Here is a 21,335-nt window from a genome sequence, read left to right on the forward strand (position 1 = left end):
AACGACACACAGCCATGAGCCTCAGGTCGCCATCTCCGCCCGGCCTGGCGAGCTGGGGTCTACCCGGGAGCCACCCAGAGCTCCGGGACCCTCCGCTCCCCCACAGCGCAGCCACCTCAGCCCCACTCCAGCCGAGGGCCCCAATCCGCGACTGGGACCATCCGCCGCGCATCGGCGCCATCCCGCTTTGTTCCCGCCCCGCACCGCGCCATCCGCCGCGCCCCGGGAGCCCCGCGCCCGCCGGCAGCCCCACAGCGGGCTCAGCATCCCCTGACCCCGCTCCCGGCCCGCGGCCCCGCGCCGCCTCACCCCCAGCGTTACAAGATGGCGGCGAAAGAGACCCGCTCCGCGCTGCCTGCCGGGAAACGCGCGGCCAGGACCCGAGCGGGCGACCGAGCGCCGCCTGAGTGAGCAGTTATTGACGGCGGCCCAGCGGCCCCGCGCCTCCCGGCCCGTGTCCCGTGTCCCGCGTTCCCCAGGGGTGATCCCCGCAAGAGCGATCCCGGGAAGGGCAGCCTCAGCCCCGCTGCGCAGGCACCCTCTTGGCCAGCCCCGCGAGGCCCTCGAGCGTGGTGGTTGCCACGGAGACGGGCGGCGCATCCCGGTGAGGGCGGGGGGCGGCCGGGAGCGGCACCGGCACCGGGGACGGGGACGGGGGAAATGAGGGCAGATCCCGGTGAGAGGTTGAGGGGAGCCCGGGCTGGTCTGTTCAGGGCGAATGAAAGCGGGCCTTGGCGGTGGAACGAGCCGAGGAGCCCGAAGAGAGGCAGCGCGAGGGAGAGAGCAGCCCTCGGTGTTCGGGTCATCCTCTGTTCTTACCCTGAGTCAGTGAATCATGTCGACATTTGTTTTACTTCTGATATCGCCTTGGAGGCAAAAAAGATACTTCGACACTGAAATCCCTGTAACCAAGTCTCACATTCCTTTATTTTCCTAAATAAGATCTGGAAGCATATACTTACCCGTTAGCTCACGTCATGGTTATTCACTCCTTGCATTCACAAAATGCTGCTCTTGAATCCATTTTCACTTATCAGGCAGCAGAGTGGGAGAAATGTACATTCAGGACTCTCAAACAGCAGAGGGAGTTGCAATCCCCAAAGGAACAGGAGGCCAGACCTTTTATACAGTTGCTTTAAAATTTATTACTTGATATGTTTTTCTTTCCCTTTAGATCAGCAGGGAAAGAATGTCATCCAAAACTCATGGGGAAAGCTGAATCCTTCACATACTTCTTTTTAAAAAAATATTATTAATAGAGTTTAATGAGGGAATTCAGCAAATACAGCAATGCAGGGCGATGCCAGTGGATGATTTGAGGAGCACTATGTTGACACTAAAATCCAGAGCAAGCAGCTCATATCTGTAGTGTTTTCTAATGCCCCAGACAGTGGTTTCCTTCTTAATTCCAATTTAACATAAGCCCAGACCCTACTGGCTTGGCACATGGATCTGCTGGGCAAGGATATGGATGCAAAAGAAGATACTCAGGAGGAGCAAAGCAGCAAAGGGGCTTTAGAGAAACATTCCAGCTGCCAGCTTTCTTAAAGCATATCAATATCCTGAGTTAATTCTCTCCTGGTCAGAGGCTACTGATGGAAAAGAGGAAAAGCTGTTGCATCCTGCTTTGTTTCCAATTAAGTCCCTTTTTCCTATGAGAGCTGCATGTGTTATTTCTTCTTCCAAAGATGCTTCTGTAATCATCTGTCACATCTATCTCCCAACACATTCTTTTCACCATATTTTTAGCATTATGACTCCACATGTAATAGATTATTCTTAGGTTGTTTAGACTCAAAATGTGGATCATGGATTTCTGAAAAAGATAAAAATGAGTAAAACATTGAAAAATATTTTATTAGTGCCTGTTGACTGGAGACACTGCCTGACTTGATGTTAAAATACTGCATCTCCACTTCTATCATTGATTAAAAGGTTGAAAAGCAATGGGTTTAGTGTATTATACAGATAATTTGCCATTTTTTAAATGCTATTATCAGATTCCTATCTCAAGTTGTTACATTTCTTAAATAATTAAGATAAAATAAAAAATCTCAGAAGCAAAGGGATTAAATCAGTTCCTTCTTTATCCTAGGTGACCACTGAAAGCCCTGCTCAGAGGAATTAGGGGTAAGTGGGTACAAACAGTACAAGTATAGTGAACATACTGATAATGTTCAGAATCACTACTTTGCTGTTATCTTTTCCTTCCATGATTTAAACAAGCTTCTTGAAATAAATCAGGGTGCCTCTACCATTACCTTGTCTGAAAGGCTGTTCTGTATTTTCATCAATTCAGGAATTAAAAACCTTATCATAACTACCTGGTTTAGGGGACATTACTCTCCTTTGATCCAGAGCAGTATTATCCTTTAACTTAAATACCTCTGTCTCTCCCTGGTATTTGCCCTTCCTATGGATTTACTGAGAGCAATCCCAATGACTGCCCTGTGCACACTTTCTAATCTTATCCCCAGGGAAAGCTGTGTCCTCTTCCAGCACATTTCAACACGTGTTGCATTAAACAACTTCCTGCAATAGACAGGGACATCAGGAAATAAATGTGTGAAAACTGTTACTTTTGTTTGTTTTGCCTATTCTGCAGTAAGAGACATTAAATAAACCTGCACTGAAAAGTGGCACTTCTTTTCTGCCAGGTGAAATTAAATTAATGGTTCAACTGTAAATTACGTATTTTCTTTGACAAAAACAAAAGAAAACAAAAAACCCCCTCCATCTGCAGGCAAGGCAAAGGGCTGTTTAAGTGTGTATGTCAGAGCAGTTTCATGTTGGAAGTGCAAGTTAAAATAATACAGAAAATTAAGATTGTTTACTCAGTCCAGGTATTGGTTCTCATCTAAGTTTCAGCATCTTAAGATGGTAACAGTTCCTGCTGAGAGGGGATTGGGATCATAAAAGTGTGAAGGCTACATGGTAATATTGAGAAATTATTACAGCATGAAGGTTTGCCATCTGAGACTTTATAGGATGTGGATTTATTTTTTTCTTTAAAATAGGCATATTTCTTCTGTTGTTTCCCAAAGTCCACTATGAACCACTGCTCTCCCCCTGAACTGAATAATGAGGCACCTCACCCAGTTTGTGCCCTCTGTACCCATTCCCTTCTCAGCCTGTCTACCCAGATCTGCTGTAGGAGGGACCAGGACCTCTTTGTTTTGTGAAAGCTAAACATTCCCACTGTCCCTGAATGCAGCCATTAGCAGAGCACAGCTCCTTTTATAAACAGTGTATGAAAGGTTATAAACAAAGCCAGGGAAGTATATGTAAGGCTGGAAATAAGGCTATTTTGGGTCTACCTTCAGTTTAAACTACTGTTACTGACATTACTAACACCACAGCATTTTTTCTGATTGGTATCTTTTATCTTTGTTCCTCCTAGCAAGAACACAGAGACTAAACAAATGGAAAAAATCACTCATCTGGAGGCTCTGATGTTTAGTGCTGTGCTGGAGAACTGTGTGGATCAACTTACAATTCTTGGATATATCATGCAAGTTCCACATGAGGACAAGAATGTATGTGCCACTGCTTAAAAATATATTTTTTTTGGTCTTGGTTTTATATCTATTACCAGTGTTTTAAAAAATTTAACTCAAATATATTTACCAAGATTCATGGGTAAAGAAACACAATAAAAGTGACCTAATTTCAATATTCATACTGCAGCATCACTGAGAAGCTTTGGTCAAGAGTTTGTGCAAAGGACCCTACTGATCAAAGATGAGGTTCCTGAGATTGTAATTTTAAAATCTTAGTGGTTAGACAACAAGTAAAGAATTGGGGAAAAGGAAGAAAAAGATATGGAGGTTCTTCTGCAGATATAGAAGTATTTTAAAAATAGAAACCTATAGGTTATTTCAAAGTACTCAAAACCAGGGTAATTATATTCCTCTCTAAGTCCATGCCAAAGTTCCTTTTGTTCCCACAATGTATTAAGAAAAATATACTTCAAAATATATTAGTAACTACCCTTTCTCAGTGATCATTAATTATTAGTTGGTTTCTAATAGGCATCTTAGCTAAGATGGTTAGGATGGGCAGAGATATGGAGAACAGAGAATTTCTAGTGCTCAGGCAGGGGTTTGTTGCTGTGGAAGAAGGTGCTGTGACATATCTAGTAGATATTAGACATAGGAATCAGGATGGGACCGTCCTGAGGGGTAAATGGCTCTAAGTACTATGGTCTATAAGTGACACAGCAAGCTCTTTCCAGTTTTAGCAGGTGTGAAATATTTTTAAGATGAACTCAAGAAAAAGTTCCCGACCAGGATGGAAATAAAAACTGGGATCTGAGTTTTGACATCTAATGATGTTCAGTCTATCTAATGTACCACTTAAGAGTACCAGAGGAAGTTAAATCATGTTTTTCTACGTACTTCCTTTCCATATTACCTTTTCGAAAAGCCCGTGTCAAAGACGCAGCAGCAGCTGGAGTTACAGTGAATTTCAGGGTGGGAACGATGCTGAGACCGTGCCATAGAGGGCACTGCTCCCCTGAAAGATTCCTGGGAGCCGGCCTCAACTGCTCCCAGAAGATGCTTTTCCCTCTCTTATGTGCCAGCACTAGAACAGAGTGAAAGAGCGTATCTCTGGGACAGCAGTTGTCCTCTTCAGACACATAGACTCAGGTTGATAGACCTACTGAAGGTACACTTAAATTATAGAGAAAACACCTTTGCTTTTCTCTTCAATCACAGATACTCATTTTCACCAAGTCACTTCTTAGAACACAACTTTCTCACAGGTTATAAACCCTAGTTATGCTTTTAAAGATGTGAAAACATATTGAGGAGGAAACAATTTAGAAACAAGAAAATGGCTTAGGGAAGCTATATGCTAACTTTGGTGCTCTGTAATTTGCTACTCCTCCCTGTTTCTCAGTTTACATTTGGCTGCTTTCATTGTATTTGTACAAGATCTGTATTTGCAAAGTACCCTGGAGTTCTACCAGGCAGACAAATCAATGGCATTTTCAAAGACTGACATCTGAATTTCAGTTTATGACATTTTCGAGAGAGTTAATCACAGTATTGGCCAGCACCTCACTCATTTTCTGGATGGGATGCTCTTGTACATTGCTTCACACAGTGCATGCCCCAGAGGGAGGTAGCCTTTCTATTTGCTGAATTTTGGGCAACAGACAAGCACTAAGGAGACTACACAGATGGTAACACATGCAGTTTACAAACGTCTTGCTTTTACATATTCATTTGTTGATTTTTAGCATGTAAGTCCCTAGTGTTTACTACCAACCAGACAACTCAGTTATGGCCTGTCTTGAACTTTCCCAGGTGTTAAAAAACATCTATCAGAACATTCATAAAATCTACATAATATTAAACCAGTTTGTTTGCCAAAATTAGTTATTTCTGAAGTACCATTGTCACCAACCAGTATTTATGCCTTTTTAAAAACTAATTAACAATGCAATTTTCATTGGTCTGTATATGCTTTGCATGAGATTCATTTAATGTAAATTTAACAGTCCAAAAATTGAGTACATAGTCACTTTCCCTCCTTCTGTAGTCACTGATGAGTCAGGCACTGCCAGAGGCTGATCCATCCCGATCCAGAGTTGTCCAAAACACTCAGCATGAAGCAGTCCCTTGCCATGCCCTCACAGACTGCAGCAGCACCTCAGACCTCTGACAGAGCCTTGCCTGACTTGCCTGACAAGTGACTTTTTGGAAGTACTCCTGGCATCCACAGCTGCTGCCCTGACCACTTGTTTTAACTCTGCCCTCTGCTCTACTGGCACAAATGTGTGTGTGGTTGTGGAAGGATCTGGACTGGGAACTGGTGCTGCTAAAAATAACTTCTATTTTTTTTTTTCCTTTTTGCTGGAAAATGTTTCATCACAGTGACTTCTCTGTCTGCTTCCCCAAGCAGCCGGGGTGGGGAGCAGGCAGCTGTGGACAGGGATGGGGCTGGCAGAGACTGTGTTAGCTGCAGTCAGCAGTGCTGTTTTGAAGTGTTCAGCCACAAAAATGCTGGTAGGCAGGCAAGAAAATGTTCACTTTTAATGTCCCAGTGTATACACCTGCAATTTATCCATAACACATAAAACAGAGAATTTCCTAGAAGCAAGAGCTTAGCTGATTTATAGTGTGCTTTTGCATTTTGGGGGGCTTTTAGTTTTCTAATGAAATTGTACTCAGTCACAAGATACCTTTCCATGAAGGAGAGAAATGCCAATATTTTGATTTTTTTCTTTGAATTCATGTTATATTTCCTCTGCTGTTTCTCTCAAAGAACCTGCCAAGCTGATAGCAGACAGAAAGTCTATCACCTTTATTTCCACACAGCTCTAGTCTTATATATATAATTTTGTAGGGAAAGGTTGTGGTGACAGGCAGTGGGAAATGTCTAAGATGGAGAGAAGGAGAAATAGGCTAACAGTCTTCCAGTTTGTAAAAACTGCTGCAAAAAAGGAGGGAAAACTTGTTCTCTGTGCCTAGAGACCAGGACAACAAGCCAGGGGTTCAAATACTGTTGAGGAGAAAAAACTTTCTTATGGTAAAGAAAGTTGTGAGGTGCTGGCACTGACAGGAGGGTGTGTAGTCTTCACTGCTGGAGCCCATTAAGAATGTCAGATTAAGAACAGTCTGAACCATCATCTCCTGGAGTGGATGAATTCACCTTTTTAGGCCTTTTCTAGTCCAAGACTTTAGGACTTTTGAGCCCATAAACTTCATTGAGCTACACTGTGCGCTCAAAACAGAAATGTTTCTGATCTGCTCTTTGCAGAATGTAACATGCACTATAAGCTGCTCTCAGTATAGCTCCATTCTGGTTTATTACTAATTTTCCTTCCTCTCACACAATGTTGCAGAGGGTTTAGTTCTGCTGTACAATGTGCAAGCAGGTCTCTCTTATTCCCTTCCCCCCTTCCCTATTCTCTTATTTCCCTTCTGTCCTTTCATTCCCATCCAGAAAATTATAAAAAGGATCCAGGAGGAGCTGGATATTAACTCCCCAGAGCTTATGTCAGCAAAGCAAGAGAGTGGGGAAACAGTTACCTCCACAGCCCTGAAAAACACTGAACAGCAGCAGCAGGAGAAAACTGAAGATCAGAAAAGCACTCAGCATTCCTCCAAAAGCTCCAAGAAACGCACCACTCAGGCTGCAAAGAAGCTAAAAAAAAAATATGCTGACAGGTGAGTGAAGCACCTGTGAGGGATCCTCAGAGCTGTAAAATTCTCAGTCTATCTCTTAAAAGAAAAAATACAAGTTCCTCTCCCTCCCACTGCCAGAGTACTTCAGTCTGTCTGAAAGGAGTGCCTCTAAGAATAGCAGTGGTATCCTTCAGAGACAATTTTGTTCTGGCCTTTGCTTGCCTCTGGATGCTACCTAATGACCAGCAGTTTATTTTAAATGGAGCCGTAAAACATTACTCTGTTGATAATTGTTGCCTGGGTAGAAATCATGCCAGAACTAATCAGTGCTCATGTTCTACTACCTTGAGTCAGGTTCCTTTAGCAGATCCCAGATGCAAAGGGAGATCTGAGCCTTATTTTTGAACTCAGTTATTCTGCAGGGCACACAGAACTTCTGTGGCACTTATAGGCATTACAAAAAAGGTAATGTATATAAAGATTAAAGATTTTCTTTCTTTTTTTAAAACAAGCTTTATTCCTGCACCTAAACCAGTGCCTTGATTTGTAGAAATACCAGAAACCTTTGGTTTTAAAGAGATAATGGAGCTGAATGATCAGTATGCATTTTTCTGCATCCTGGCTTCTGTCATTTAATGTCATTTCAACAATGGGTTGAAGATTCTAACACAACTGAGGAAACGCAGCTAAAGTGTAAATGCCACGTGCATCATGACATTCAATAAACTGCACAAACCCATGTATTGCATCACCAGGTCTCATTTTCCAAGATCCATCTGGCATCACTACTGCAGGCCAGCAGCCTTCTTAATGGCAGCACATCTGGCACAGCATGGGTATGTTTGTGCCTCTGCAATTTCCCAAAGTAGCATTTTAAAATTATAAACTTAACCAACTCCATACTGATTTCTCCAAACGTAAAATAAGCAGATATCATGGAAGAAGCACTCCTGGGTTTGATAGGACATAAGACTAGAAAAGGGACCTTTTATTTCCTTTCATTTTACTGTAAACAGTAATGGATAAAAGTGCCAGACACTGTAGTACCAGCACCTGTAAAGTATTGTGTTCCTTTTCTTCCTGGCAGGCAGTATGCAAGTGATATAATTACAGTCACTATTAAAAATATGGAGGAATTGGGAACATTTAGTAGCCTAACAGATGCTAATGAGAGAGAGAAGGCAAAAAAGAACAAGTTTTATGACATCGTCATCAGGTCAGTGTTGTGTATAGTTCTTCCCCGTTTAAATGCTCAGTACATGCTGAAAAGGAAATAAAACCCAATACAACAAAAATACAGAAGGGATATTTTTTAAAACTTGAATTATTCGGTTTGCTTTGCAAATTGCAGTTTTTGCCCCTTGGAAAGAAACAGTGGATGTGTCTGATACTGATCTGAGCTAAGAATTGCCTGAGCTTTGACCACGGTGAACACCAGTGGCTGAATTAGTGCAAATGCCTCATTTTAATTAAAACATAATGTGATGCAGGAGCTCCTTGATCTTTAACTCCTGTCTCCAGTGAAAGCCAGAGCAGCAGAGAATCTGTTCAAATCACAGCCAGCAACATATGGCCTTTAGGTTGTCTGATGCCCAGGAGAATCTCCTCTGACCCACATGCTAATAGGCTCCCTTTTCCCAGCAGCAATGAGGGGATAGCACAGATGGTGACAAGTGTCTTATTTAAGGCTAATCCACCAGCTACTGTGCTGTGATTCTCTTCTGTCCCAAATCTTTCAGGGTACACATTTGTTATCATCTTAGCTCAAACTGGTGATTTTTTAGCTCAAGCTTTTGAGTTCTAGAGGTTAGGTGTTTTTTAGTGTGCAAAGCTCTGGTTCAATCCCAAGACTGTCAGAGAGAATTGCAGTCATCAGACAAATATTTGTCCACTTTAAAACTATCTCAGTGTAGCAGCTCAGACCCATCTTTGAGGGTGCACAGCAAAACTGCTCTCAGTCATGATTTGTTAGGAATCTAAGCTACTGGAACAGCTCTTGTGGTGGCTCAGGGATCTGCCTCCAGGGTAAATCCCCAGCTTCAGTGGAATGTGTGACTTCAAGAATGAAATCCAACTCTTCCACTGCCTAAAATCAAGGGATTTATTATTTATCCATGGAAGGGACAGAAAGCAAGAACGAGATTAGCAATTGGCTGTGCAGTAACTATCCAATACTGAAAGGTAGAAAAAACCAGACAAATTATAATCAGAAAGGACATAATCCTTTTTATCCCCTTCTGTCAATCATATCTAGCCATGTTGTACTATACATTATTTTCATGGAATGAACTTGATCTGTCTTTCAAGATAGTAAATACTTGCCTGTTTTTGTGTAAATGCACTGCTCTGAAAGCCATCTGCAATGAGATGATGGGACTCCTTATCAGGAGCTTTTGTTCATCAGTCACCCAGATAAGGAAAATTAAATGCATGTGTGATTGTAAGGTTGGAATAGGATACAAAGTTTCAGGGGCCAGCTATAGTATTTACTGGTTTTAAAACTAATCATAAGCATAAAAGCTTAGAGAAACACTGAGTGAAATAAGATAATACCTAGAATATTTACTGCATCTGTTTTGCTTTAGACAGATGAACACTTCTCTAGCTTTTGGTCTTCACTCGGATCCCTTCATGGATCTCAGAACCTGGGGCAGTATTCTTTGGAAGATTTTAGGTCTGATATGAAAGAAACAACATTCTCATACACATAATAACACAATTTGTTGCTCTCTTCTGCTCAGGCTTGTTTCTGCACAGAATCACAGACATTTTTGCCTAAATGTAGAAATTGTGACTTAGTGACAGGCATCTTCCCTCTCCGTTATAGTAATTATAGATCATCCTCAAATCCATTCCAGGCTTTCAATAAGAGCATCCCCTGTTTTCTGCGCTTGTTCTCCCTTTTGTTCCCATCTCCCTTGCTCAGTCTGTGCACCTCTTCTTTCAGGATTTACTGACCAAGTCAGTAGTTTTGGTGAGAAGTCTCTGTTTATCTTACCACAATGTATCAGGAGACAGGAAGTTCCCCTTCTAGGTAAACAGCTTTTGTCTTTTTTTGATATATTCAAGTGATCGTATTTTCCCACTTCAGGGAGGAAAAAGGAAAGAAGGAGATAAAGGCACTCCAGAAACAGCTGCAAGATGTCAAGAAACAAACTGATGAAGACCTTCAGGTGAGAGCACTTAGCACTGGGCATCTTGCCAGGGGGAAGCCTGTTAGGAAGCTGGCCTCTGCTGCCCAGGAACTAGCACTCAGGCCATGGCCATACACAGTGAGCCACCATTTAGGAGCAGAGAGGTAGAACAATTGCAATAAAGATTTGTATTTGGAATAACCCCTCTAATGACTTCAAGAGCAATGTCTGATGGTTTTCAAATTTATCATAGTCATAAGAGATCGTGGTCAAAAATCTCTGCTGGGAGTGACAAAGCACAGATACCTGCAATCAGTAAGAAAGAGGTTATCTGCAGCTAACAGTACCTAAGGTTCTGTCATACTCAGTCATGGCAGATCATTTGGCACAGAAGGAAGTATGCCAAAGGGACTATCTATCTACTTATCATAGGGGCAGGCCATTTTTCTACCTACATTTTCATCAGGGGAAAGTGTAATTCTATTAATCTATTTTTCTAGGTTTCCAGACACCAGAAAATCCCAAACATGCCTACACAAGGGCAGATAAATGTTATTGCACATATGCTGTCAACTTAATCTTTCTGGAAAGCTTAGCCCGTCTGTCTGCATCATGCAAAGGGTGTGTGCATGCACAGTAAATATGGGGCATTCTGGAAATATCAGACTTGCTACACAAGTGCAGATCAATTGAATGGCTTATCACTGGTCACTTTGATGCTCACCAGACAGCTCAAACTTGATGCTCATTCAACATGGAAATGCAGCCTGGCTTTGCTGAGGCAGGAGATGTGTGATAGCAAACAAGCAGAAGGCAAGCTGGGGCAGAGCTGTACAGGGGCTGGGGGAAGGAACAAGAATCTGACACTTGGTTCAGTAGTGAGCAAGAGGACAGCAAGGGCATCTAAGGAAAGAATTGAGTTTTGTCTTTGGATAAAAGTGTGGACAGTTGCAGAGAGGAATTTTAAGTGGCAGACAGGCTGGTGAAGTGTGGTTTGTAGAATACAAAGGTTTTGTGTTGGATGCATATGCAGTGGAGAGTTTAATTGTAAATAAGGGACAGTTGTAAAAACAGGAGGGACCTATTTGCTTCTCACACTGTCCCTTCTCAGTCAGACTCCAATGGCTCCTGGGAAGTTCCTGCTCTCCCATTCCCCAGGCTGGTGAATATGATGAGGTAGTTCTCTGTGTGGTGCTCTTCAAACCTCACCATGTCTGTGCACACAATATATGTACCCAGTCCTGGTACCTTCCCAGGGGCTGTAATAATCCTGTCTAGCACAGCAGCAATGTTCTGGCACTCTGCAGTCAGGCCCACTTCTCTGTGTCCTGCCCTGCACCTCCTACCTCCTGCAGTCATAGAAATGTGTGTAGCTCCCATCCTGATAGAGGGCTCTTCTTTTTGTCCTTTCAGTTCTAATTCAGTTCTTGGGCTTTGCCTCATCAAGTGGGATTTTTTTCCCTAATATTTCAAGCTTAAAAGTCTGTTTCTGAGCTTCCTTATAGTTTCAGCTTTGATAACAAATCAAAGACTACTTTAAAGTACTGCTTTCCTCCTGTGCCAAAAATAATGGTGTCTCACTGTGTCTCCCAAGGGAGAATAATTTCTATTTGCTTCATATGGGATTTTCCCATAGGCAGTTTTACAGACACTTGCATGATTTGTCACCTTGCCAACTAATTAAAAATAAAAATACAGCTTCGCTGACTTTGGAGTACTTTTGAACAACAATAATAATGCACAGACCTGTAGACAAAAGCCTACATGGCTGAGAAAACAAAAGCGAGCAAATCTAATCCTGGAACCAGAAAAACACGCCCTTTGTCTCACTCATGTTGCTGGGAATTTGTATTTTCAGCTTTTCTACCTCTTAGTAAGATGCTAATTAATAGTGTACTAGCCTTCTCAGCTCATTTTTCTTTCTAATGGAACACAAATCAAATGCTAAATGTTCTTTTTTATTTTGTTTTCTCTTGGAAAGCATGGATGTCTCTAAAGGAGCTGAAATGGTGCATCTGGTTTTGCTCTTACCTCTCTGTGCAGGAGCAGCACTGGTAGCTCAGGTTTGGCTGCAGGGGGTCTGTTTGCTGCTGCAGTGTTCATTTTCTAGTTTCTATAAAAATACCCACTTTCTCTGGATTCCTGGACAAGTAAAAGCAGTCTGTGTAGGATTTGAAACAGATTAATATCATAGAGGATTATACGGCTTAACATTAAAATTTAGGAATGTAAAATTTAGCATTCCTGCATTGCTCTTCACCTGAAGACTTTTTATGTCCTGTAGGTTTTGTGGTGTACTCATGTCATACATGTGTGCAGGTAGTGGTGTCTTTTTATTACAAGCAGTAATATTACAGCTACCAAACACATAGAAATCCAAATCATAGCACCACAGTACCAGTGAAAACATGTCTGTAACTTTAATTCTTTGTCAGTTATAACACACCCAGATCCACTGTATCAGTGCATCACTCAGTCATGTTTTTAGCAGTAAAACTAAAACCCATCATGTTTCTTCCCTTTTTCTCTCCTAGGAGGACAAAGGCATCAATCTGTGGAAAGTTTTAAACACATATACACACACACTGGTGCATGTTTCTACTGGAGATATACACAGGATGATTACAGTAGAAAGCACATGGTTTGAGCTTCACCGCTGGCAGAGCCCCAAGGAGCACTGCAGGAACTGGTGCACTAGATCCAAACCTGGCTCCAGAGGGGCAGGATTCTCTACAGGAATGCTGCTGCCAACAGGTCTGCTCCCTCTGCCAGCAAACTGCCCCTCCTGGGGCTCTCCCCCAGCTGCTGCCATGGGTGCTGAGCTGGCCAAGGGCTGCAGAAGCAGTTCTGTCCTCACCAGGTGACAGCCAGCCTTGCTGTGCCTTGGGCACAGACATTCCTTGAGGGTGTTCTGGAGCTGGGACAGTGATGCAGGCAAAGCTTTCCTAATGTGCCTGCAGTGCTGCCTGTTGTGGCTTCAGGAGAGTGAGCCCAGGCTGCAGCAGGTGCATGGATCCAAGACATCTCCAGGCCCTGCAAGCTGAGATGCTGCAGCTGCCAGAAGAGCCTTGAGCTCTGAGCAAGGCAGAGCAGAGCCCTCTGTCAGAGCACAACACTCCTTCCCCTGCCAAATGGGCAGCATTGGACTGCTGGAGAATTCCTCAGACTGTTTACTCCTGTGGGCTATTTTTGTAACCAGCTGCATTTTATGACTATAAACACTAATTGCTGTGGAAGAGCTGAGAGATCTTGGTGGCACTTACAAGAGAGATAAATCAAAGTAAATGAAAACACAGGAGTGTGGATAAGGTCTCCTGCTAAGTGCAGCTGCTTTTGCAGCCAAACAGCATCTGTGGGGAAGACTCCTGTGGCACCAGGTGACAGCAGACAAGCCCCTGAGGTGATGTCTGTGAGCTGAGAGATCAGAGAAAATTAGCTTGTTTACCTGCTTGTGAAGCAGACTGGCTCCTGACAACTATTTCCTGGGTTTTGATCTTGATGTCTGCTAGTTTTCTGATAGTTTTGGACATGAGGGATGATTTGGTTTGGCAGATTCAATGCTGAAGTCATCCTAAATAAGCAGCCCAGAGATTTACTGCATCAGCTATGAAAGTGTTCCATGTCCTGGCGTGGACATTTGCTATGATAAACCAGAATGAATAAATATTAACTCATTTTCCCAGTTACTGTCCCTGAATTTCAGGGAACAGCACACTCTGCAGATGGTACCCACAGCTTGTGGGCATTTACTGCTGCATTTACTACCCTCAGCCAAATGCCAAACGTGCCCCAGCTCTGCAGCACCAGGTCCTGCAGCAGGAGCTGCCCTCACGCCTGCAGCCAGCTTTCCCTGGCCAGGCAGATGCTGCTGTAAACCACCAGTGGGTTTTGCATTTCACTTCCCGTCTGCTTTGGATTGTGTAACCAAGCCCCCAGACTCCCCACCTCTAACCAGGATGTTTTACAACACCACAGACCAAATCCAAACCACAGACATGCCATTCAGTGGAGAAAACAACAGAGCACATGGGCCCCCATCCCAGCCTGGGGCACAAGAATCAAAAGCACTTTCTTCTTTACTAAAATGTGAAATGAAAAAGAAAATAACCTCATGAGAAATTCATGCTCTGCCCCAACTCTCTGAGTACTTCGTAACCTAAGCTGAACCCTTATTTTCTGGACAGTTTGCAGATCTTTAGAAGATAGCAGCACCACTCTGACATCAGCAGTACTTGACTTTCCTGAGCCTCATCACCACAAAAAGTTGTGGGTTTGTTTTTTTTTAATTAGCATCTCCTCGGTCTCTCTCACAATTTCACTATGACCCAGGAAGATAATCTCAAAATAGAGTGGTACACTCACATCCCCTGTCTACTGACCAGGAACACTCCTCCTCCCAATGGTCACCAAATTTCCATGCCAGAGAAAATAAAGGCCATGACCAGAAACCTTAATAAAGCACAAACAGTTCATGTCTGTAGCTGTCTGCAGTCATATGATGATATGGCCATAAAAATAATATCTGGTGTTTGAAACCTTCAAAAACATGTGAACATCCTTGGACCCACAAAACAGCATTAGCCAATGCCCTAGTTATCCTGAGCTTCATAAATGTACTCTGCTATTGGTACGTATGACAAGGGGTGCAGAAGGAAGGACTTTCCTTTTAACTCTTCCAAACTGTTCTTATAAGGAGACCTTTTCCAAATGAGTCATGCTGCAAGGGCTTTCAAACACAGCACTATTGAGCTGGCTTCTTCCTGTGGCATTTTTCCATGTTTACACAGCTAAGGAATGTGAGGTGCTTCAGAGACAAGATATGTGCATTTCAAAGAATGCCAGCACTGTGGTATTTCATCTTCAGCTGTGGAGGTTTGGCTGATGGATATCAAACCCACCACAGCATGGCAGGGAAGCAAAGAAAAAGGCTGTAATGGAGCAGTTGGGTGCATTCACATTGATCTTGCATAATTACACAGGAAGCTTTGATGATCTTTTTAACTTGATAAAAAAGTCTTCCTTTTACAGGCATTTGACCCAAGTTCCAGCCCCAGGGTAATGAAACTTTATCTGTTATTCAAATAAATTAATTAAAAAAGAGTAACAAAACAGCAATTCCAAAGAAAGAAAAAGCACTTTGCTTCCTGAGCATGCTTCAAAAGCTGGACAAACCACTTAGGATTCTTGCCTATGGGAGAACTCTAGAGAACACAAAACTCAACTTTCTGCCCCAGGAAAGCTCAGCTCCATTGCAAAGCAAGGCTTTGGAAAGCTTGGGACCTGCTTCCTTGCCCTGGGTGTATGTTTTCATAACGAAGTGGGCACCATCTACCTGGTAAGATTTCAAGAGAGAACTGTTTGAAAATACGAGCAAGCCAGGATTCGATTTGCACATGTTCCTAAGGCTGTGTTTATACAGTTGCTGCATAACTAGAAAAAAAAAAAAAAAAAACAAACCCAAGGAAAAGAGTATACTTTAGGATAACAAACTTTGGCTTTTGTGGGGCTGAGACATTCTCCTCCTCTTACAGATGCTCACTCATTTACATGGTCTAATGCAAGGTGTTAGTAAAAGTAAAGCCTAACTTTAAGCGGTTAAATTTTTTTTTTTTTTTTTCATATTTATCCTAAGCTTGACTGAATCAATTTCTTGACCAGAGAGTAGGCCTGCCATCTTGTCCCACTCTGTTCCTCACTCTGCCCTCTCCAGAGGCAATCACTCTCTGCTGATGGGTCTGTTGCTGTCTATATGGGTCACAGATCAAACTAACCTTTGAAATGCTCCTTGAAATAGAGCAACATTCAGGGAAAGTGAAGCCTATCACTTTGTCTCTTCTGACCTTATCAGGGGGTGGAGAGATTAAGAAATGCTGAGCTGACCTCAGTCTTCAGGCTTGCTTTTGTGCTGCTTTTGTCTCCACTAGAACCGAGATGAGGCCATTGACCGCCTCAAAGATAAGCTTCAAGAGAGCATGGCCAAATGGAACACAGAGAGCTACTACATGAAGAAAAGCACAGATCTCCAGATCCACTTAACCCAGAGAAAGTGCAGCAATGCAGAGATTGCCCTGGAGAAGGAAATTCAGGTAAGCCGTGCCCCATCGCTCATACTAGAAGGCATCTCCATCTGGTAAGGGAAGAGCCCTTCCTTGCTCCCCAGATAACACCTCTGCTCTCCACTATAGTCACCAGCACAGCTGGTGTTTGAACTGGATCAGGAAAGTCATTGTTAGGTTGATAAAGGGTAGGCACCTTTATCTCTTCTATTGTTTTCTCTGTATGGTTAGGCACCTTAATTTCTTCTGTTGTTTCTCTGTATGATGCTGCAAACAGCCACAACAAGGATGGAATGGCTTTAGGAGACAGGGGATGCTTAAAGTAGTGCCATGGTCAGAAAACCAGACCCAGAAGTATATCCAAAGGGGTGGTTACAAAGGTATTAGCAACCTGAGCTCCCAGCAGTGCCCCCAGTGCAGATTATACAGATACAGCTGCTTGTGTGGCCATAAGGTGAACGGGACTAGAAAACTGTTCTGGTTTTGCAAGCATCTTTTTTTGACTGATCAAGGTCTGATCTAATTGTCCATTTTTCATGGATGGCCCAGGAGCAAGGAGTGCCTTGGCTGATTTTATCACTGGAACTGTGATAACTGTGGACTACACAGAGCTCCAGCACTTTTACTCAGCTTTCAGCAGCAGTGTGTGCACACACAGACACCAACGTTGTCTCACATGTGTTCTGTCTGCTCTGATCACAGAATTTGAAGAGCAAAACTGATGAGGAGATTCAACTCCACACGGAGACTGAAAATTTCCTCTCCCAACAATATGAGGTATGTGTGACTGTCAGCTAATGCTTAAAACAGTAACCTATAAACACCCTATCATTGATTAGTGCCTAAAGGAAAATAGTTATTGCTCCATCAAATGTACCAGGTTCATGACTGCTGCAGTTTGATTACTTGTCCTCAAATATTAATTAACCCAGCTCTCCCAGGCTTGGGATTTACTACATATGGATACATTTCCTTAAATTAAGGGTTCATGTAATGAATTTCATTGTTTATTCAGGTGTTATGGATTTTTCCTCTCTCAGATAATTGTATTTGGAATTTTATTTAGACCCTCCTTGGTAGTCACTGGGGCTGCCAGCACCCCAGTGAAGAGACCAGAGTAAGGGCAACAGCTTCAGAGACCTAAGGGCTGCATAGAGGAGAGAGAGACTGAAGAGGGAATGACACAAACTGCCAGTCCAGTTGGCCAAAAGGCCAATCCAGCCTTATCTGAGGAAGAATTGAGGTTGGATCATTGCTAAACCACAACTATGGTACACATTTTCAGCAGCATGAATGTCCTTGTGGTGCTGATTCAGAGGTTCAGAGCATTCCTATCATTAACAGTGAATAACTTTATAATGAATAATGCTGCAAAGCCTCACATAAATGGTATGATGGGAAGAAAACCTGGACTACTGCAGGGTACCTAACGTCACTGCCAGCACAGAATTAAATAGGAAATAATAAGTTTTTAAAAATGTAATTTAAGTGCAAAGCAGTGCTGTATCTTGTGAGCAATTGAACAATGTGCTCTGCACCCCAGAGCTTTGGTCTGATCAATGCTCCCAGCGAGAGGGCTGCTGAAGTACATGCTGAGCCTGGCTGACCTCCAGCAGCCAGCACAGCAGCAGCCCCTCAGTGCTCAGACAGCAGCTGGTGGCTTTGCAGGGGCTGCAGACAGGAGGATGACCATGCCCTCCATTCCCCTTGTGTTTCCAGCTGTGATGCTGTAATGAGATTGATGCTTTTCCTCAGATTATTTTTCCATGGAAGCAATCACAGTGGTTGCTATGGAGAAGTTATTGGTGAATAGGAGGAAGTCATCTGGGTGACTGTTTCAGAAACACCTGCCCTATTCATGAACACAAAGCCAAGCTCAAAACCTGAAATAGTGTGAAGTGCCATCCCCTGAGATCTTATTCCTGGTGTGCTGAACTTAATCCAGAAAGTGGTTAGGGAGTCAGGCAGAGGATAAAAGCTCTCCCTCTGACAAATCATGCTTTCTAACCCCCCCTCCTTCTGTATACACACAAAGAATGGCTTCTGGCTGTCACTTGCTTTATCAGGACTGGCTGCACAAAACTAGCCTTGCAGTAATTTATGAGTAGTCTTAGGGGTTTGATCCTTTCAAGATGAGAAGGAAACACTGACCATGCACAATTTACAGGACTCTCACCACCATCCTGAAAGCAGGCCATGTAATAGTAGCAAACCTCTCACCTGTGCACTCTTTGCACCATGCTGAGCACCCTTCTTTCTCCATGCAGAAGGTGAAAGAGAAGCTGGAATACTGGATGGAGAAGTATGAAACAGACACTGCTGCAAAAGATGAAGAAATAGATGATCTAAAAGCATTAAAGGCAGAGAACTTGGAAACTATGCAGCAATTTGCCAAAGAGGTAAGACATCAGCAGCATCTCAATACTCAGCCATGCAAAATTGCATTGGCCTTTTTCCTACACTCATTCGGATAAGGAACCAGAAAAAAATCAGTAATTTTGAGGCATAGGCTGTGATTACAGCACTTGTCTTGGGAAGCCAGTGGCTGAGATGTCATCTTTTATTTGCCACCTGTGACATCAAGGAGGCATATGATGTTTCCCCTATAGCTATTTTCAAATACCAGCAAATAATGAGAGAGCTACTGACAGCCTTTGTGTGGGGCAGAGGTACTGTACCATCCCATCAGTACACCTCACCTTACTTTGCTGCCTGAGTGTGAACAGATGTGCTCCTAGGAAGACCACAGTAAGACTGGCTGAGACTGGAAAAGGCAGCTCACCCCTTCCTGCAGACACACATTCCCAGCTGCACAGAGCTCTGTTATCAGGGAACTGATTCTGGGTAGAACCATTCCTGCCCCACTGGGTTCTTGGTTAACTGCTGGGGTCTGGTCACAGCAGAACAGCAGCACAGAATAGAGAGAAGCATCTAGAAAAATGTGTGGTTTAAAACCAGAAGGAATTTACTTGTAAACATTCCTTACCATCCGTGGGCTGGAGATGATGGGATGGAGCTAGATGTTTCCCTGCTTGTGGGCTCATTTTTCACTCTGTACACTGTCATCTCAGTGTCCCAAGTGTGTTTGTACATCATCTGCTGCTTAGCCTGGGGGCCAAGTGTCCTCCCCACCACCAGCTGTTGCCAGGGAAGCCATAAGCCAGCCATTTTACAGACGGGATCAGAGGGTTAATTACACCCAGGCCATGAGAGGTTTCACTTTGGCAGCAGCTCCAAGTGCCGGAGGACTGATGGTGATAATGAGCAACATTTGCCATCTGGATTTAGGAAAGATCAAATGACAGAGATGGGGGAGGAAAGCCCCCATTCACACATTGTCTCTGGGCTGCTCTGGAGCTCCCTGGTGCAGAGGGACACCACAACCCACGGGTCTGAGCAGTCCTGGCAGGGCTGTGGGAAGTGTGCAGTAAGGATGAGACCTGTAGACAGCAGAGGGAAAGAATCCTTGCACCAGGGTCCAGGTGAGCTGTGCCTTGGCAAATGGCTGGGCACACTTAGCCCTGAAAGCTGGCCTTGCAGTTTAGGGGACATGTTTGTCATGGCTTTTGCCACCCCTGTGCTTTCTTGCAGTGCCTGCTATTCCAGACAACCATCATCATTGACCGGACAGACAAGGAGAACAAGAGAAAACAAAGAGAGCAGGAAGCCCTGGAGCAGAAGAGTGCCCTGAAGGTAAAGGCGAGCAAAGCTGAGGCAGTGCTGCTCCAGCAGCAGCTGGGAGTTAATCTGTGACACAGGCTTTGTCCAGGCAGAAAAGAGCCCAAGAAAGCTGGCTGGTGTGTGGTGGCTCAAGCAAAGGACAAAGCCTCTTCTTTTTGCTGGGGCACACTAAGAGCCAGCAGCTGGCTGCAGGTTTGAGATGGGAAATGAAAGGGGAACAGCCAGTCTCCTGTAAACATCACTAAACAGGTGATACAGGAAGGGTTGTGGGGTAGTGCTCCTGCTTGTCCCTTGCTACCAGCAACAGGTGCCCCCAGTCCAGCTGTGGATGCCTTTGGCACAACCAGGCCCAAAGGCTGCTGCATGGGCTGGGGGCTCCCTTCTGTGACTAGGGAGCACAGGAAAGACTCTCCAGGCATTGAGCTGTACCAGGTACCCCAGCAAGTGATTTCCCCTCAGGCCTTTCTCTCTCTCACTTCCAGGTGCAGGCCTGGTGGAAAGGTACAATGGTGCGCAGATTCATTGGCCCTTACCAGGAGCTCGAGAAGTATCTGAAGGGACAGTCAACAGAGAAAGAAGGAGGCAAGAAAAAATCTGGAGCAAAGAGATAAGTAAAGAAAGTGGCCACAGATGTGCTCCAGGACTGTTGCTGGCCAGTGCACTGTGGTATGTCCAACAGGACAAAATAAACTATGTAACAGCTTGGGCAATTCTGGAGAACACAGTTGCTGCAGACACAGTTATGGTGAAGCTGCACTAAAGATCTTAAAGCTGCCCTTGTATAGCCCTTTTTCCCAGCTGAAAGGGGATTTGCCTCAAAGCAGTGAGAAACACTACATCCTCTGCAAAGTGCTTTATGGAAACAAGACAGTGGGAGGTAAACCTGTTACCAGCCCAGTAACTCATGGGATGCTCTGCACCCAGAATCTCCTCTGCCAGCCCCAAAGCACCAGCCGTGGCTCTGAGTCAGGCAGGGAGGCCGAGGCACCCCCAGATGGGCTCCCTCTGTGCTCTCCATGCCTCCAGCACTGGCATCAGCTCAGCAGTGGAGAACATGAAGAGTTTGCAAGTGTAAACACAAGTGCAGTCAGAGCACGCATGTTTCCATTCCCACAGTCCTGCACAGTGTCAGTGCACAGACAGAATAGCTCCATATACCTTCTGAGGGGAGGAGCAAAGGGAAAAGGCAGCCAGGTACAAGAGCTGCTCTGTCACAGCCGTCCCCAGCCAGAGCCACTGCACATTGGGATGGGGCTGAAGGCAGGGAACAGAGCTGCTTCTCACCAAAAGGGAATCCCTGCTCCTGACACCTGTCAGTCCACATACAG

The 21,335-nt window shown here is 44.1% G+C and overlaps 2 protein-coding genes across 12 annotated transcripts in view; one reads left to right on the forward strand and one right to left on the reverse strand.

The window, feature by feature from the left end:
* Positions 1-395: 395 nt before the first annotated feature.
* IQCG (IQ motif containing G) lies at positions 396-20,783 on the forward strand. Of its 2 annotated transcripts, none has more exons than XM_056498642.1 (11): positions 396-604; positions 2,096-2,130; positions 3,401-3,536; positions 6,955-7,178; positions 8,224-8,352; positions 10,228-10,309; positions 16,195-16,356; positions 17,029-17,103; positions 18,594-18,725; positions 19,918-20,019; positions 20,490-20,783. In XM_056498642.1, exons 3-11 carry the CDS (start codon positions 3,423-3,425, stop codon positions 20,616-20,618), a joined length of 1,149 nt encoding a protein of 382 aa, XP_056354617.1. In that variant the 5' UTR covers positions 396-604; positions 2,096-2,130; positions 3,401-3,422; the 3' UTR covers positions 20,619-20,783. The 2 variants fall into 2 exon arrangements, with proteins under 2 accessions (XP_056354617.1, XP_056354618.1); XM_056498643.1 differs by having other exon boundaries at positions 595-676.
* LRCH3 (leucine rich repeats and calponin homology domain containing 3) overlaps positions 845-21,335 on the reverse strand; it is an 83,221-nt gene continuing 62,730 nt past the window's right edge. For all 10 annotated transcript variants that reach the window (XM_056498629.1, XM_056498619.1, XM_056498615.1 and 7 more), the window contains one exon: positions 845-1,816. In XM_056498629.1, the coding sequence (XP_056354604.1) occupies positions 1,583-1,816 (234 nt within the window). In that variant the 3' untranslated portion in view covers positions 845-1,582. The remainder of the gene's footprint in view (positions 1,817-21,335) is intronic.

This window comes from Oenanthe melanoleuca, chromosome 9 (assembly GCF_029582105.1).
Source record: "Oenanthe melanoleuca isolate GR-GAL-2019-014 chromosome 9, OMel1.0, whole genome shotgun sequence".
Classification (NCBI taxonomy): Eukaryota; Metazoa; Chordata; class Aves; order Passeriformes; family Muscicapidae; genus Oenanthe; species Oenanthe melanoleuca.